The sequence below is a fragment of the Equus caballus genome, chromosome 12 (assembly GCF_041296265.1).
Source record: "Equus caballus isolate H_3958 breed thoroughbred chromosome 12, TB-T2T, whole genome shotgun sequence".
In the NCBI taxonomy this organism is placed as follows: domain Eukaryota; kingdom Metazoa; phylum Chordata; class Mammalia; order Perissodactyla; family Equidae; genus Equus; species Equus caballus.
The window spans coordinates 37,366,388-37,384,352 of record NC_091695.1 but is presented as its reverse complement, the minus strand read 5'-3'; the positions used below and the strand labels follow the sequence as shown (position 1 = coordinate 37,384,352).

General features: G+C 36.3%; 1 protein-coding gene across 2 annotated transcripts; it reads right to left on the bottom strand.

The window, feature by feature from the left end:
- Positions 1-498: 498 nt before the first annotated feature.
- MS4A13 (membrane spanning 4-domains A13) lies at positions 499-17,943 on the bottom strand. Of its 2 annotated transcripts, XM_070228763.1 has the most exons (8): positions 17,564-17,905; positions 15,071-15,189; positions 13,449-13,601; positions 12,961-13,101; positions 9,585-9,641; positions 8,510-8,629; positions 4,404-4,499; positions 499-1,102 (listed from the first exon to the last, which is right to left on the bottom strand). In XM_070228763.1, the coding sequence occupies exons 4-8, from the start codon at positions 13,096-13,098 to the stop codon at positions 1,040-1,042; spliced, it is 474 nt and encodes a 157-aa protein (XP_070084864.1). In that variant the 5' UTR covers positions 13,099-13,101; positions 13,449-13,601; positions 15,071-15,189; positions 17,564-17,905; the 3' UTR covers positions 499-1,039. The 2 variants fall into 2 exon arrangements, with proteins under 2 accessions (XP_070084864.1, XP_003362696.2); XM_003362648.5 differs by lacking the exon at positions 13,449-13,601 and having other exon boundaries at positions 17,564-17,943.
- Between the last annotated feature and the right edge of the window lie 22 nt (positions 17,944-17,965).

Sequence of the window (17,965 nt, the reverse complement as noted above, 5' to 3'; positions counted from 1 at the left end):
TCATACTTCTGTTAACACATTTATAACACTGCATAGTCTTGACTTGTTACCTGTTTGTTTCCTCCCCTAAAATAAAAACTCTTTGTGGTGAGGTACCTTATTAATCTTTCATACTCCAGAGCTTAATATACTCCTTAACACACAGTAGACACTCAATTAATATGTTGAACTGACAGACATGAGCTAAGTGCTGAAATCTTAGAACCATGAAATCTGATAGTATTAGACAACAATTGAGAGACAAGGCAGAAACAAAATAGCACATTTAAAAGAGAGCCACATGTACTCACTGGCATGATTAATATTGCTGAGCAAGGCTTTCTGAAAGTCTGTTCCATCTTAGAAGATAGGGTGAATCTGAATTCAGAACAGATCTTTGGGAAATTCTCCTTATTGTGGAAAAGCTGCCTGCTTGCTTTGAAAAGCAATAGAACAGATGATCCAACCAATAAGAAATAAGAAGCAGGGGGAATGAAAGAGAAGGACAACAGCAGAGACTTTCAGGGCAGAAAGGAACTTTAATGAGGAGAGGAGCAGTCAGAGAAGAACAATGAAGGGACTATGAATGGATGCCTTTTGAGTCACACTTTGTTCAGGTAGGAGCCAGCTCAGGCAGAAGAACTCAGACTGAAATGTATTCTTTACTTGTAGGGACATAAATTATTTAACGTTTTCCTCAGAATTATATAATATTATGCTCCAAGTCTTTGTAGCCTGAACTCTAGAGACAATCACAAATCTTTTTTTATGGTCTCTTACAAAAGCTCCATTAGGGAGAGTTGACAGCTACTCAGAGTACCTAGAACATAAATTCTTCCTTGTAATAATAGCATATGTAAATAGGGAAAAGCTTTCCAGTAGGAGCCTACAAAAATATCTCTGGAGAGATTTCTCGAATACTTAGAGGAAAAATCCAATTTGTTTTGTATTTTCCTTTGCACAAAATCTGTGGGCTTTGTAGCAGCTTTGTTATGCAGAAATATCATTAGGGCCCCATCAGGTATGAGCACCAGGAAAAACTCTCACATTTCTAAAGTTTCTAAAGAGGGCTCTCAGCTTCTTCTATAGTAACAGTTGAAAGAGTATCTTCATTACCACGACTCTGAAAAAAAAATTAACCTCTTATAAATCATATCATGTTTCCTAAAATCATACATGTAATAAATACTTAGTTTTTAAAAAATAAGCAATATTGATGTTTATAGAATAAAATGTTAAAGTGCCATTTTTCCTCTTTATGTCCCATCTCTACCTCAAACCACTCTCTTAATTCCTATTGGACCACTTTTAATGTTTGGTATACTTCTAGACTTTTATAATAAAAATATTCATGATCTTCTTGAACATGAACAGACACCAGCCAGCACCCCAAAGGTCACTTTGTCATATTTCCAATTACTACGTATTCCTTCCCTCCAAAAGCAAATGTGATTTTGACTTTTAGGTAATCAATCCTTTCTTATCTTTCTAGTTTTACCAACTAGCTTGCATCCCTCTCTAAACATTAGGGTTTAGCTTTAGTTTTACATGGTTTCAAACTTCCTATGAATGGAATCATAAAGTATGCATTCTTTTGAAGGAGAGTTTAATAAGCTATAGAATTCATGCCTGACTCTTTTTTACTCTAACACCTTAATATTCTATCCCACTACCTTCAGGCCTCCATTATTTCTGATGAGAAGTAAGCTGTAAATCTTATTGTGCTTACACTGTACATGAAGAGTCATTTTTCTCTTGCTGCTTTCAAGATTTCCTTTTTTTTATTCATTTGGCCCTGAGGTGTCTAAGAGTGGATCTCTTTGTGTTTATTCTAATTGGAGATTATTGAGCTTCTTGGATGTATAGAAGTATAATTTTTAATCAAATTTGGGAAATTTTTGGCCATTATTTCTTCAAGCTTTTTTCCTTTTCCTTCATTTTCTGGGATTCTCATTAAGCATATATTGGTGCACTAGATAGTGTGCCAAAGATCTCTGAGACTCTGTTTATTTTCTTCTTTTTTTCCTGTTCTTCAGACTGGATGAATTGTATTGTTCTATCATGTTGGCTGATTTTCTGTCCGCATGTCTCCTGTCAGCTCCCATCTGCTCTTGAGCCCCTCTAGTGAGTTTTTCATTTTAGTAACTATATTTTTAAACTCCAGAATTTCCATTTGGTTCTTCTTAATAATTTCTATTTCTTTTATTGATATTCTTATTTAAAAAAATTTAACAGTATTACTGAGGTATACTTGATATACAAAGAACCGCACATATTTAGTGTGTATAATTTGGTGTATTTAAACATATGCAAATGCTATGACATCATAACCACAAGCAAGGTAAGGGACATTGATACTCTTATTTGCTAAGTTATTATCATCCATAAATTCTTTAAACATGTTTTCCTTTAGTTCTTTGAAGTCTTTCCTTTTTTTTTTTTTGAGGAAGATTAGCCCTGAGCTAACATCCACTGCCAATCCTCCTCTTTTTGCTGAGGAAGATTGGCCCTGAGCTAACATCTGTGCCCATCTTCCTCTACTTTATATGTGGGATGCCTGCCACAGCATGGCTTGCCAAGTGGTGCCATGTCTGCATCCGGGACCTCAACCAGCAAACCCTGGGCTGCCGAAGTGGAATGTGCACACTTAACCGCTATGCCACCAGGCCAGCCCATGAAGTCTTTCTTTGTGAAGACCAACATTTGTCTTCCCCTCCCTCCAAAAGACTGTATCTATTGATTGCTTTTTTCAAGTGTATGGGCCACTATTTCCTGTTCTTTGCATGTCTTATTTTGTTGTTGAAAAATGGGTATTTTAGACAACATATCGTAGTGACTTTGGATTCTGATTGCCTCATCTTCCCCCAGAAGTGTTTGTTATTGCTGTCTTTCATGACTTGCCTGTACTAATTTTGTGGAGTCCGTGTCCCTTGCAGGGTGTCACTTCTGATATATCTGCTCACTTTTTTCATTTTGTTATTTTTTTTTTAAAGATTTTATTTTTTTCCTTTTTCTCCCCAAAGCCCCCCAGTACATAGTTGTATATTCTTTGTTGTGGGTCCTTCTAGTTGTGGCATGTGGAACACCACCTCAGCATGGTTTGATGAGCAGTGCCATGTCCGCGCCCAGGATTCGAACCAACGAAACACTGGGTCGCCTGCAGCGGAGCAAGCGAACTTAACCACTTGGCCATGGGGCCAGCCCCTTATTTTGTTATTTTTAAGACTGGTTTCCTAGGGTTCTTCCCAGGTCAGCATAAGTGGTCAGTCAATGATTGGTCAGCTTAAACATCTTGTTATGGGCTAAATTCTATCCCCCTATGTTCATATGTTGGAAGACACTGAGAAGCCTCAAGCTAAAAAAAAATAAAATGTCACAGGCATCCACCATTCTTACTGAAGTTCAGCAAATTTTCTAAAATAAATATTTCTCAATTTGTTGTATGCTTTGGTAAATTTCCAGAATCTTTAAAAGGTTTATTGACAATTTTGTCCAGTTTTATCATTTCTTTTTAGGGAGATTTACCATATCCTCACTCAGCCATTCTGGAAGCCCCACCCATTCCCTATTCTTGGAAAACTTTTTTTCCATGTAGTCTCATAGTTACTTCTGCACTTCAGTTAGTCCTTGCTCAGTGGTCTTCCCTTACAATCCTATGTAAAATAATCCATGCCTTATCTCCTTAAGCTGTTTGTTTTATTTACTCCATAACATTTTTCTACTTCCTCAAATTATTATATATATCATTTGTTTACTTGTTTATTGTTTTTCTCTCCCACTGGAATGCAAGCTCCCTGATGGTAGGGATGTTGTCTTGTTAATCATTGCATCCTTTGTGTCTATTACAATGCCTAGTAAATAGTAGGCACTCCATAAATATTTGTAAGAGAATGAATGAATGTTACATATCTAGTTTTTTAAGATTGTGAGAAAATAAAGATTCTCATAAACTTTTGTGGTATTGTGAATTATTACAGCATATTGGGATGTTATTAAACTTGCAATTACACTTCCAGAAGGCATTGTTTAGATATGTTTTATAATGAGAAGATGTTTATAATAGTTGAGAAAAATACATGTGACAAAACAATATTAATATGATCACACAGGTAGTAAAAAGGAAAACTGTATGTGTGTGTGTATATGTATCTTTTAGTGTAGATTTGGATGTGTGGATACGATGAGGACTACATTAAAGAGGGCAATAATCATTTTTTAACTTTTTAATACACAGTTTCATGTATTACTTTTGTAATTTTATAAACAATAAAAATAAAGAAAAAATTAAAAAGTAAATGATATATTATCACATATTCCATTTTTATTAGTTCTAAACAAACTGTATCAGTGCACTTCAACTCCTCATAGTGTTCTTACTAGAAATCAACATCTCTTGATTTGCCAGAGAGTAGATAAACACTTACCAAACCAATACAGCCAAAGATCGAGTATGCAAGTGCAATAGAAACTTCCAGGGGGTAGGTGGACAGTAAAATAGCTGAAACTTCCCTCCCAAGTTTCTGAAACCAGAAAATAGGGAGAAATCTTGCATTACTATCTTCAGTTAAGTGCAAATATGTTCATAGAAGTAGCTCCTAGTATGAGAGTCAAAGAAAAGAAGGAAAATAGGAAGAATAAGTAAGCCTCCTTCACCAGTTGATTTCCCTAGGCATTTCTACTCCTTTGCCTTCTGCTCCACTTTTCCTAGCTTTCCTTCCCTCAATTCATTATCTACAGCTTCCATTCTTGATCTTCATCGCTCAGCATTCTTGTCTCACTTCTCACAACTCTTCATTTTCATAATTCTCTTTAGCACAGAATCCCTAGCACAGTTCACTATCCAACCCTTCAGTCAATAAGATTTGACCCTCCTAACTCCAATGACAATATGGCTACCAAGAGGTTTTATCAAGCAATCCTCATGTATTAAAACAGCTGTTATTAATTACAAACCTACTTAAATTTACACATGTGGTGATGAAAATCTCACATAGAAATTGCTATAACATCATATGGAAAGATAAGCAAATTCAATAAGAGTTCAAAGAACATTTCACTTGGGAGTATAAAGTGATTGCAATTGCTGGGGTAAATAAAGCAGAGCTCTTCTGTTGCTATCAGAAAGATATTTTCAACTACATATCAGGATTAATGATACTGGTAACAATGCTGAAATAAATGTAGTTTTTGTACTGGCTGTGGAAAGACAAGAATGATATTCAGACCTAGAAAGAAAAACATTCTAATTCTCTCTCCTTCAATTTCTTCTCTTCTTCCTTCTATTTTTTTTTCTTGGGGGGGGAGGAAGATTGGCCCTGAGTTTACATCTATTGCCAACCTTCCTCTTTTTGCTTGAGGAAGACTGTCGCTGAGCTAACATCTGTGCTAAGCTTCCTCTGCTTTATGTGGGATGCTGCCACAGTGTGGCCTGATGAGCGGTCCTAGGTTCGTGTCGGGAATCCAAACCTGCAGACCCTGGGCCGCTGAAACGGAGCACACAAACTTAATCACTACGCCACAGGGCTGGCCCCACGCCTTCTCCTTTTTCGTTAGGTTTACTTAATATCTTTTATATGCAAGAAACTATTAGGTGGTAGGGATTAGATGGTAAGAATGAAATGACAAAAGATTCCTGCTTTTTCAAAGTTTATATTCAAGTAGAAAAGACAGAAGACAATATAAGGTAACATATGTTAAGGGTGAATATGTCAAAATGACTAACAGGAGGTTCACCCTGAGCCATCCATATCTAGGAAGGCTTCACAAAGAGGCAGGACTTTTGAAATGAGGGCAGGACTGAGAAAAATGAAGGGAGAAGCAACATTCTAGGCAGTTTTAAATTTTTACTTACTTTTTCTTTGTAACCTACCTTGTTCCAGAAAGAATTTAATAGCACAAATTAAAAGTATGACAAAATAATTAAGAAATAGAGACAAAAAATAGAACAAATAATATGGCTAAAATACATATCACATGACCTACAGTTTGATAATGTGAGCAAAAACTGAATGCAAGAATGAATATAATACGTTCTGAGAAGATGATAAAACAAGTTTAACTCAGGTATAGTGTTTATTCACAAATGGTGTTAACAGGAGGATAAAGAAAAGGCTGTACAGGGTTGGAAGTAGCAAGATAAGGATTCTGATTTAATTTTGTTGGCAGAAACACAATCATAGCATTTTGGCTGGAAAGTGCTTGTGACCTCTTAGCTGGTAAAACTGTAAAAAGTCATTTTGCCCACATTCCTTAATTTATATGTGTTAGTGTTATTCTCAAACTCTCCCCTAAAAGCGACAAGATGCCTGCCAAAGAAGTTCAAATAGGAAAACAACAGAGAGAGTGGCTGAGTTCTTGACACAGGATTTAAACCTCTGAGTCCAGCTTAAGTCAGTAAGTGCCCTTTCTTTGTTTAAGTCAATTTGGGTTGTATTTCCTGTCACTACAGCCAAGAGAGCCCTAATTAATAAAAATCCAAGTAAATAATAAACAATTTTTGGTGCTTGGGAAGACAGTAGAAAGAGAAAGGTGAAGGATTACATCAAGGTTTTGAGTCTAGGAGATTGAAATAAGGCCGGCTTGCAGTTCAGTACTTTAGAGGAGGTAAATATTTTCCATTTCATATCTGTTGAGTTTGAGATAAAGACAATAGAAGCATATCCAAGTAGAAGAGTACGCTGGCTATGAGAACAACAGCTTGGTGTTTGGGAGCCAGACAAAGCAGTTAGCTAACAGGTATATGTTAGCATTTCTCCATTTACACACGAAGAAACTAAGAAACAGTGAAGTTAAGGAATTGTCCAAGGGGTCACAGACAGTGAATACCGAAGATGGTGTTTGGATAAAGGCAGTCTGGTTTTGAATTAATACTATTAACCATTTTGCTATGTGGGGAGTATATTTCAGAGGCATACACTTTTTGGGATAGCTGAACCTACCTGGGAATACTGATAACTTCATGAGTTTGTGGATTTAGCCAAGCCACTTGCTTATGCTAGAAAAGTGGGCATATGGAAAATCTTGTAATTGTGGTAAATGTAGGTAAATATAGTAAATGTAAGTCTATAATTCGACAGTGCCTCTAGGAAAATATGGTGGGTTAGAGCTGTAGGGCTAATATACAAGTTCATTTTGTGTAACTAATCACAGCAAATAGAGCTGAAATTTATGTGTTTGGGAGACTGTGAAACTGATAATTAATACTGAGTTCAGGTCAAATAAATACAGTCTACAATGGTTTGTAATACTGTTTGCAAAAGGTAGGTCCTGGAAATTATGCCATATCATCTTCAACTGACGATTATAAGCTTATGAATACGAGTGGTAAGCTAAAATAACTTGAAACAATTCTACACTTAATAATTTGATTTCCCCCTCCCTATCTCTGTCCCCCAATTTAGAATTGGAGATATCTAGATTGGATTCCCAGGGGAAATGGAAAATTTTATAATTTATAGGGAAAATCTGGTGCATACTTATTTAAATCAATACATCATTCATCGCACACAATCTATTTTGAGGGATTACTGCATCCTCTCTCATCATCTCATTGCCGATTAGGCTTCTGTTCTCCATGCTTTGATTCCTTCTAGTGACGGTCCCCTTTGTAATGCTGTATACCATAATACAATATTACACAGCATAATGCTGTATACTATAATATACTCAGGTATAGGGGTTGTACAGGAGAGGAGCAGCAAGTTTACCCCTCACCTGCAATGACTCTTCTACTCATTAGATTTAGTTTTGAATGAAAACTTTCAAATTGTTACTATTTTTTGTTGTTCCATAACGAAGAGGAGCTCCACTCCAATCTGTTCTCATTTTAAATGGATGATTTTTGTAAGCATTGCTAAAGTCTTTTGCAGCACTAATATTCTGGGATTCTGAATTTAAAGCCAACGCAATTGAAATAAATCTATTGTGGTATCAGTAAAGATATTCACATTTACCTGAGAATGTCACTATCTTAAGAAGAAATAAACTTTTTTCTGTGGTACAAAGTATGTGACTGGATATTCAACTAAATGAAAGCAAGATAGATTCATACATATTTAGCATTTGGGGACTTAAAGCAAAATTCACGCAAGATACAAAAATAGGCTGTGTATGAAAAGCTCTATGTTAAACCAGAAATTACCAGGTGTCTATAATCCCAACTATATGCATTAATAGCAGAATTCTTTTGTTGACTTTGGGAATGGTTTTAAAGTCTAGGATTATACTTTTCTTTCATTAAGAGAATCATCAGTGACCCCTAGCCTAATGCATAAACAATTATCACGGAAGCCTTCAAATTTTTTACTTGCTTTATTTTAATTGGGCATGTCAAGATTTCAAACATTCTATTAATCTTTACCCAAAAAATCACATTAGAATTATTTTTGAATTAAAACTTTCAATGAAGAGCTTACTAAACCAAAGAATTTCGTGACGACTAATAAAAGCCCTATTTTACCTCCTAAGGCTTCAAAACCTCTGAAAAGAATCATTTTGAAATTAAGATGTTCCTATAGAATTGGTCACTTACCGCTTGTCCATAATTCCTATATGACACAGACTCAAACTTAACCAACTCCATTATTGTTATAACTGTCGCAGCAATTGCAGTAACTATGCACAGGATGCTCGTGACCAAAGCACATGTAATCTGAAAAGAAGATACAGCGTACACTTATTATATTTAGAATAAACTCTTTGGGTAAACAGTTTGTATTGCTGGAAAACATCATCTAGTTAAAATTTTGATCTAGTTTCTGAAGCTTTAGAAGTGTTGGTATGCTCGCCATTGGAGTAAAATATTTTTCTGGTTTACATGAAACTCAGTTAACCTGGAGCAAAAACTGAAATATCATCACACCAATAAGCATCAATCTTCCATTTAGGTTCAAAAATATTGTATTTTACAATCTCCTGAGTCAGTTGGAAGAAAGACTTATATGATTTGAACCAAAGGAGTTCCACTGCAGAAAGAAAAAAAGATGGAAAATGCTGTTTTTAGAAACAAGCCAAATAGGATTCAATGATTTTTAATACTGGGTTTTCATTCTTTAGGGAAATCCATCAATATCTTTGGATATCAGTTTTTTATCTGTACAATTATGAGATCAGATACCTTAATTTCTAAGGTACCTATTAGCTTTAAGATTTTAGGATGTTTTTCCTTCCAAATCTTTTCACCTATACCATAGATGGATCTTTATTCTGGACAGGTCTTCTATTTTGTTACAAGATAAAATCCTATTCCCAAACTGGATAGCTAGGAAAATGAAGTTTTACAGTGTTATGTTTATATATAAAGGCATTAGGTCCTACTAAATTTTTTCTAATAGTAAAGGTCATACAATGTTAAAAGAAGGTAGAATACCAAACCAAAAAAACCCCCCTACATTTAAACTTAGAAACCTTTACACAATCATGATTCTAATTAATATGGCATGTTTGTCTACATTAAATTATGTGCGCTGGATTTTCACTTAATTCTTTAATTTATTTTACAGGTAGGGTAGATTCCTTCATTGTTTAGATACCCACTATTGTTTCATTAAAACCTATTTATCTTTCTGACAAGCGATTTCTAGGATACCCTAAACATTTCAACTTACCAGTCTTTGATTTGGATATTTTGTTGCTCTTATTATGGACACTCCTGAAATGATAAACTGGATATAAAAACATATATTTATAAATACTCATTGATAATGCTCATCAACTTAAAATGTACTTTTAACAACTCCCTTTCTAAGTCAATTATTTTAAGAATACTAAGAGTAACAAAATATAAAGAAATTTTAGTAGGAGAGGTCAGGACAAGTTTCCATCATATAGTAATCACTTGAAAGGTAGGGTCACTAATAACTGAAATATTTAGGAGCCAGTGGGCAGAATTTAGGTTGTGGTATATGCCAAAGATGACTTAAGCAGTCCTGAATCAGGGACTGTTGTATTTCTGTGCATGTTTGTATTTCCGTGCATGTTTTCTGAACTTATTCAATTATTACTTCTAATGCTATCCTTCCTAATGAGAAGACGCTATTGAGTGTAATTACTGTGTACATATCCAGATGCAAAAAGAGTGGTCCATGAGTCTATTCCAAATTGTATTTGTACAAAATATATCTCTTAACTGAGACTGTAGCCATTATTAAGGTTATAGCTGCTATTCACATTTTTGCCTTTGTTTTCTAAAAAGAGGTTACATTATTTCATACTACACTACTTCGTCTACTTCCCAGAAGTGTAAAGATATGCCATGTTATTTGAAGGTGGACTGCACAATTCCCTGGAAATATTCCTTTTGTCTTATTTGTTTCAGTGGCTTTGACAAAGATCCAAGTCAAAGGCTAACTTGTGGAAAAATAGCATTCATGCTATATGTGATATATAGAAAGGCCAAACCCAAAGCTTACTAACTCCTCAAGGATAACTTAAGTTAACACGCTCAGCACTTCATTCTGTACCAAAAGCTGAGATTTCCAGGGAGGTACACAGTGAAGGGAAGAACTAGTTCAGAATATAAAGTGAAAATATCTTGTAAATTTTAAACTTGAGTGCTCTTAACTAGATTACCAAACCATGTGCTTTACCAAATGCTTTTCAAAGCTGATGACCTAAAGGAGACATTTTGCATTCATCTAAATTTAATTGAAATTTTAGATGATTTATTCTAGGAGCTAAATATGCTATTTTTATAACATGAACAATTAAACACTGAAGGTCATGAATCATTTATCTGGATTTTGTCTGCAAATGCACAGTTTTTAACCTGTTGTTTTCCAAGGCAATGCTTTGACACTTATGAGTCAATGTATAAAGGCAGGGAATCTCCTAGGGGCCACGGCTTCCTCTACAACCCTCTCAAGTGGTGGCCATCTTATCTCCTACAGCCCTTAAACCATTGGTTCTAAGCCTGGGGTAAGTGGTCTCTTTGCTCCTTATTGTTACTTCCAACCATTCCCTCTCCTCCAGCTTTGAATCAAACATTATTGGATTTTATAACCTACTATCCCTCCCAGTTGAAGCCATCTATTGACCCTTTGGTTGCTCTCTCTTTCTAGGTGATTTTAATTCTTGTCTCTCTAACACCTCTTAATCTTTCATAATTTCAGTATATACATATATGATCCTTCTAAGACCCTGGGCTTGTGGTTCTTTGCATTTCTTTCCTCCTTATCTTTTGACTCCATCCTATCCCAGTCACTCACTCCCATATTCATTGTCTTATCCTTGTTTCTGCCAATAAGTGTTAACACCTGTCAAATTTCAGTTTCAAGTATCCCACTTATATCTTTCTAGCTCATGCCCTGTAGTATTACAACTCTAACAATCCTTTGACCCCAACTGGATCTGTAATGTGAGCCCCTCATCTGTTATATTCTCTCCATCACCAGCTTAAATTCCACGGTCAACTATTACAAACACTCACTTATATATACTCTCAACTCCTTTGTACCCTTCTTGTTTGATCACAGTTGCATGATTAGACCAAAATCCTGATTAAATGCAGTTTTCCTTCTTACTGTACACCTGCACCCATGCAGCCAAACATGGCCTGAGAAAGACACACAACCATCTTGACCCATCTCACTATCCAATCATGTTCCTAAAATTTAAGTGAGCCCTTCATGCTACATGACAATCAAACTTTCTCACAATCCATGCACTCTCTTACATTTCCTAGATAACTATTTTATATTCTTTCCTCTCTCCTCAAGCAACCAATCCATTCTCCGATTCTCAGCTCATGATCTTGCTTCCTAATTCACTGTTTGAAGCCATCAGAAAAAAGTTTCACAAGTTCCCAACACCCCATCTACCTACCTATCAAAATTTGTCCTTTCTCTCTGTTCCTCTGCCTTCCCCTTTTTACCTATTTGACATTATTTATATTAAAGGTGGATAGTTCTTTGTTGTGGGGCTGTCCTATGCATTGTAGGATGTTTAGCAGCATCCTTGGCCTCTGGCTACTAGACACACATCCCCAGCTGTGAAAACCAAAAATGTCTCCGGACATTACCAAATGTCCTCTGAGGGGCAAAGTCAACTTTAGTTGAGAACCACTGCTAGAGATGAACTATCCATGTTCCTAGCTATTTGTGTATTAAGATTCATTATCTCTTGCATACACGAGTATATGATTCTAATAATCCTCCCCTCCCCCAACTTATCTCTTATCATCAATTTTCTCTCTTCTAGTTCAGTCCCCTCAAGAAAAGACATGATATTTCCAACTTATTGAAACAAAATTTCCTCTCTCTTGACCCAAATTTCCCCTAGTTACCACCTGATTTCTCTATACCACATTACACCAAAGTCCTTAGAGGAGTCATTTGTATTTGCTCTTTATTCCTCTCCTCCCACTATTTCTTAAACCACTCTAATCAAGCTTTTGCCCCCTGCCCCATTCCACTGAAAGTACTTGTCAGGTTTACTGCTGGCATCCATACTGCTAAATCCAATGGTTAATCCTCAGCACTTGTCTTATTTGACAAAATAACAGAATTTAATATAGTTGATCTTTCCCTACTTCTTTGTTCACTTGGTTTCGAGGATGCCACTCTCTCCAGATTTTCCTCCTACCTTTTGGCTGTCTAGAAACCAGAGAAGAGTACAGGTAATGGCAAATTTACAAAATGTGTGAGGATAGACTCATTATGTGAAGAAGCTAAAGTAAAGACCCTAAATATGAAAATTAACAATGCTAAGACTCTTTGTCTTTTGCATACCTAAGGACAATCTAACCTATGGTTGTCATTGTGTGTTCACTCTTGTATGCACATCTCTTGTAATAGCACTGATAAATTAAAGGTGCTCAAAAAAATATTTGTTGAAAAAAGGAATTTGATTTTGAATGAATTACCAACATGGGATTTAGTTAAAGAATTCTCCTGAAAACTTTGTTTAGAAACTGTTCCCTGTCTTCCACTAGTGGCATGAATATTATTTACTGAATGATTAAATCATATAAATTATTCTACTCACAATAATTCCCCATAAAGAACATCCTGTTTTGTAAGTTATAGGTTCATACTTCCCAAAGACTCCTTTTATTTGTCCCATATACAAGACGAATAGGAAATACCACATGAAAACATGAAAGATGCCGAGCATAATCTGCATAGCCTGTGAGAAGAGAATGCTATTAGTACTGAAACCAAGGAATTTATAACATAATTCCAGTAAGTGTTAATTATGAGCAATATTCAACACTTTTACAAAAGATAAAAGTAAAATAGCAATGCACTTAACCATATATTTCCTGGTTTGGTTAGCCTCAAAAGAAGGCCCTAACTGAAGTTCACCAAATAGAAATCAGGCATACCTGGAACATCAGAAAGTTCAATAATAATTCCGGCCAAATCTCCTATAAGAAAGTTGACAATCCAATCTACTACTGGCTGTCCTCCCTATCTATCAAGTAACGGCATGAGAGGAGAATACTGAAGGTACTTGAGAGAATATGTGCTTACTAATCTATTTGGATGCAGGAAGCCATATATCCAATATTTTCTTGTACATTAGAAATTGGTATGGATCTTTTTCACAAGTGTGCTGGGGTGAGGTCCAGTCCAACACAGAGATACAAAGAATATCCAAAGTAGATTTGCTTGCATAAGGTCTTCCTATTGGATAGCAGATGGGTTAGCATAGGGGAGAATTATCACTCAACTTTAATTTATAGGAGGATAATTATAATCCCAGTAAGTACGTCCCAGTAAATTTATTTTGAATTTATATATGAACTGAGATTTCACATACTGAATCACATTTTAAATTACTTTTTAAAAATTTCAGAGGCTACATTATTTTTACTTTCATATAAACTTTAATAGGAAGCTATTTAACGTTTTGACTTTAATAGTTCTAGCTCGTTGTAAAGCAAGTAGTCTGCAAAACACATAAATGCAATTAGCTAATATTAAAGATACATTTTCAGGGGTTTTTTTTTGTATGGAAAGACCACTTTTTGGGTACAATCTCATATATTTTTATAGATTTAGAATTTAACATTTGCTCTGCATCAAATTTAGAAGAATGACATTTTTTTTCCAGAAGTACTTTGGATTTTACTGGGAGAAAATCCTCTAGTAGATTGCAAAATCTTCAAGGGCCTGGACTTTGTCTCGATGTTGTCACTAGCTTCCAATATTGTCCCCAGCATGGAGCAGGCATCCAGTAAATACCTCTTGTATAAGCACATCAGTATCAAGAACATTAATGACTTCCCCAAATGTTAAAGGGAGTGAGTGGGCTTGAAGAATAGTGGCAGTGGTTCTATATAAAACTATGAAATATCCAAGTAGCCAAAGCTTGTAAAGAACTCTACAAGAAAGAAAGGCTGCTAGTGTGTGAAGGACACACTAGATGGGTTTTCTTAATTGAAAATGGCTCTTAACTTAGAGTCAATGAATGGGTTCCACGAGGTCATAGGCCTCCCGCTACCCTCACACACAAAATGAGTGTAAAAGATTATGATGTGTTTATGCATCTGGGGAGAAGATTCCCAGTTTTCTTCCTATGTCCAAAGGGGTCTGTGAGTCCAAAGAGGTTAAGAACCTCTGCTGAACACTCAGGTAGAAGACAGACACTTGGTCTATACACCAGCCAAATCCCAAGGAAAAGTTCACAGCCAGTGGAAAAGTGTTTTCCCCTTCAGATGTGAAAGAGCATGATATTCACAACGCCTTGGAATTTCTTGAGATAGATAAACTCTCTGTTTATAACTTACTAGAAGAGAGAAATTAACAATTATCCTACTGCATAGACATCAGTAAAGTGATTAAAAGAGATCAGCAATAGATCTCTCTCACAGTTAAAAAAAACTATCTTTTTTCTTTTATTCTTTTGGATTTAGCTATTACCTTGTGTATGTTGATTTAGACAGTATGCTTATATCTAAGCACATATTTGTTCATGAACAGACATGAGATCAGTCAAAATTTGTGGAATACAACCAATATTTAAAAAAAAACAAAACAACTTTTACCCTTCTGACTTCACCAAATCTTCCCCTCTCCAGATCCAAGATTATTCCTTATTAAATTGAAATAGTGCATGATCCTGAATTTAGTCAAAGCGAAGTCTTACTTACCCCTAAAACAAGACCATCTGCTGTAGAGAGTTTCGGACATCTACATCCAGCCATACTCCCAGCATTTCCTCCAGATGATTATGTCTCTAATCTTAGGTGATATTGTTATTAGTAAGATTCTAAAAAATAACACAAAACACATATACATGCTTTGCTCAAAAGAAAATACTTTAGTTTGATTCTGTTTTGTAACCACCTCCCCAAACTCAGAAGTAATAACTTTCTTCTTTCCATGCCTTAATTCTTAGAGGCATCAACTTATATCCATCTGTTCTGAATAACAGCCTCCATAACTGAAAAGCCTCTCTCCACGACTAAAAAAAATACTAGTATATTACAGATATTTTCTCTGAGTAGTAAAGAGTCCCTCGTTGATAAAGTATAAAGAACACCTAAGGAACAGTGTTAGAGAATTTTCAGTAAAGCTTTTAACAATTCATTTGCAATTCATAATTAATTCAATGCAATTCATAATGCTGTGTTTGTATTTTCAAAACCAAGTTCTTGTACTTAAGTTCATTACTTAACTTGTGATTTTTTCCTGACACATACCTGTAAACTAATTCTTTCTGTGTGAAAAACCTTTTTCTTCCATCAGACAACTTACCAAAGTCGCTTCCACAATCCTAAAGCCTTCTCCTATTCTTTTTTGTTTTTTTCCTGTTATCCTGGTATTTCTCCCTGGTGTTTAGATCATCTTCTTATTTATATTAAGATGAAAACCTGGCTAATAATTGTATCCTCTTGTAGATCTGAAATTACATTGTTCTACATCTTCTAACATTTCACACTTGGGTCAATAACGTGAGTCATGCCATTTACTGAGATGATCATCTTAATGGAGGATCTTAAAACTTGAGCCTCAGTTCTTTCAGAAAAGAGAGAGTTTGACTAAATGACTTCTCATTTCCTGCACCCTTAAAATCTCATGTCTTGATTATTTCCATGAGTCTTTGGTTTCTAAAATTGATTTTCTGAATGTTTCTTAACTCCATAAGGTCTATTCTAGAGACAAAGCAAGCTGGATAGGAATACAAGAGCTAATGATAGCAAATAGAGAAAGCAGTATGTTAATAACTTAAGTATAAACAGTAAGCTTTATATATTCAAACATCATCTCTGAAAAATACCAAAGAAAAGGTATAGGTTTATAGGTAACCAACATTAATCACTCTGTCATGTTTAAATAAAAGTCACAGAATTACAGAATTCATATATAGAGAGTAATGAGGAAAAGCCATATCTAGATTGTCACTTTTCACATAATAATAAAATAATAAATATATTATTTTATAATTTTAATAATAAATGTATTATTATTATTAAATTACCAATATAATTTATAATTTTTATATATTTATACTATATTTATATATTTAATAATATAATTTATATAATATAAATTATAGTAAAAATACTAAAATTAATAGTAATAAAAATAATAAGCCCTTTTGTGTATGTAGAAAAATTATTTTCACATTCCTAGTTGGTAGTGGAAGCACCAGGAGTGACTTGGGAAGTAGAATATTTAGTATCACTATCATTTCCATCAGGCCTCCACCAAAACCAGCCCAAATGAAGTATTCACTAAAATACTAAGAAAAAAAAGGGTGTACGTGTGTGTTTAAAATCCTCAGCTTAATTGATGGAAAAAAGAAACTACGAAATGCTACAATATATTCCTGGAATAAATGATGTTTAGAATTTTTAAAAAAACATTCTAAATTTGGTTACTCTACAACCAAGTATCCCATTTTTGTAAAAAAAAAAAAACATGAAATAAAAAAAATAAAATCAATCATTTCTTTGATTTTTCTGGTGATCCCATCACTTAATCTAAAAAGCAGCTGCAGGACACGCCCCCAACCCTTATTGCCAACCCCATCCTAATGACCTAAATTTGCCAGACAGAGAAGTTTTGGAACAGCTACGTCGAACTCATGTCTAGAAACCGCCTCTCCATCGTGAGCATCTTTAGAGGGATGCAGCTCCTCAGCATCTCCAAAATAAAGTTCAAATTCTTGGGCAGGGCGTCTAAAGCCCTACCGGAACTGCTCCCATGAGCTGCATCCCAGAGTGATGCTCCTGCCACCTTTGCGGCCGCATCCCGGTCACTGCCTGGCTTTCAGCCCTAACAGCTCCCACGGCAGCCTTGTCTGGGGAGCCTCCACTGCCTCATGAGTGTGTCACACACCTCTCTCCTGGTTCCCCTAATGTTCTGCGCTGAATGCTTATCACGGGTAGTCTAATTTGGGATTTCCAGGAGCTGCCAAGTCCGTGTGAGCTCCCATAAGTCAGGAATTCACGTCTGTAGGCAGTGACCAAGAGGCTCAGACGTGAGGAAATAAAGACTGAAATAAAGGTGGGTGGGTGCAGCCTCTGCAGAGGGAAGGAGACAGGAGGAGGAGGGTGGGGGACACCGAATTCTATCTCCATGTCCCTTGACGGGTTTGAACCCTTAAGAGAGCCCGTAAGCAAGGCGACATCATTAACCTGCATTGTACTTGTTCAAGGTCCCAAGGATGGAGTTTTGCCCTCTCAGGTCCAGGCCCAGGCGAAGGGGGTCCCCACACAGGCCGGTCACTCTGCCCTGGAGTGCTTGTCCAGCACCCTGTCCGGGTCCTCCCGCCAGCGCCCAGCCCAGGCTGAACAGGCCGATCTTGGCTGGCGGCGCCCTCAGGGCCAGGTCCCCAGACTCTGCCCAGTGGTCATCCCTGAGCTAACAAAGAGCCCAGGACCCGGCAGGCCCTCCGGCTCCTCCGGCGCCTCCGCCTCCTCAGGCCGCGTGGGTGTCCAACGGCAGGGGCGTGGTCCTCATGCGCACGCGCGCTACTCCAGCTGCCAAGGGAGGGGGCACGAGGAAGGGCATGTGCGCAGACTCACTAGGGTCGGCGG

Excerpts from the sequence above, each read along its gene's own strand:
- MS4A13 (XM_003362648.5), bottom strand. The coding sequence starts at position 15,124 with ATGGCTGGATGTAGATGTCCGAAACTCTCTACAGCAGATGGTCTTGTT. Across the intron at positions 9,642-12,960 it reads GTTCTTTATGGGGAATTATT|TTTATCATTTCAGGAGTGTC; the intron begins GTGAGTAGAATA and ends TTTTATATCCAG. Across the intron at positions 8,630-9,584 it reads AATATCCAAATCAAAGACTG|ATTACATGTGCTTTGGTCAC; the intron begins GTAAGTTGAAAT and ends TCTTCTTTTCAG.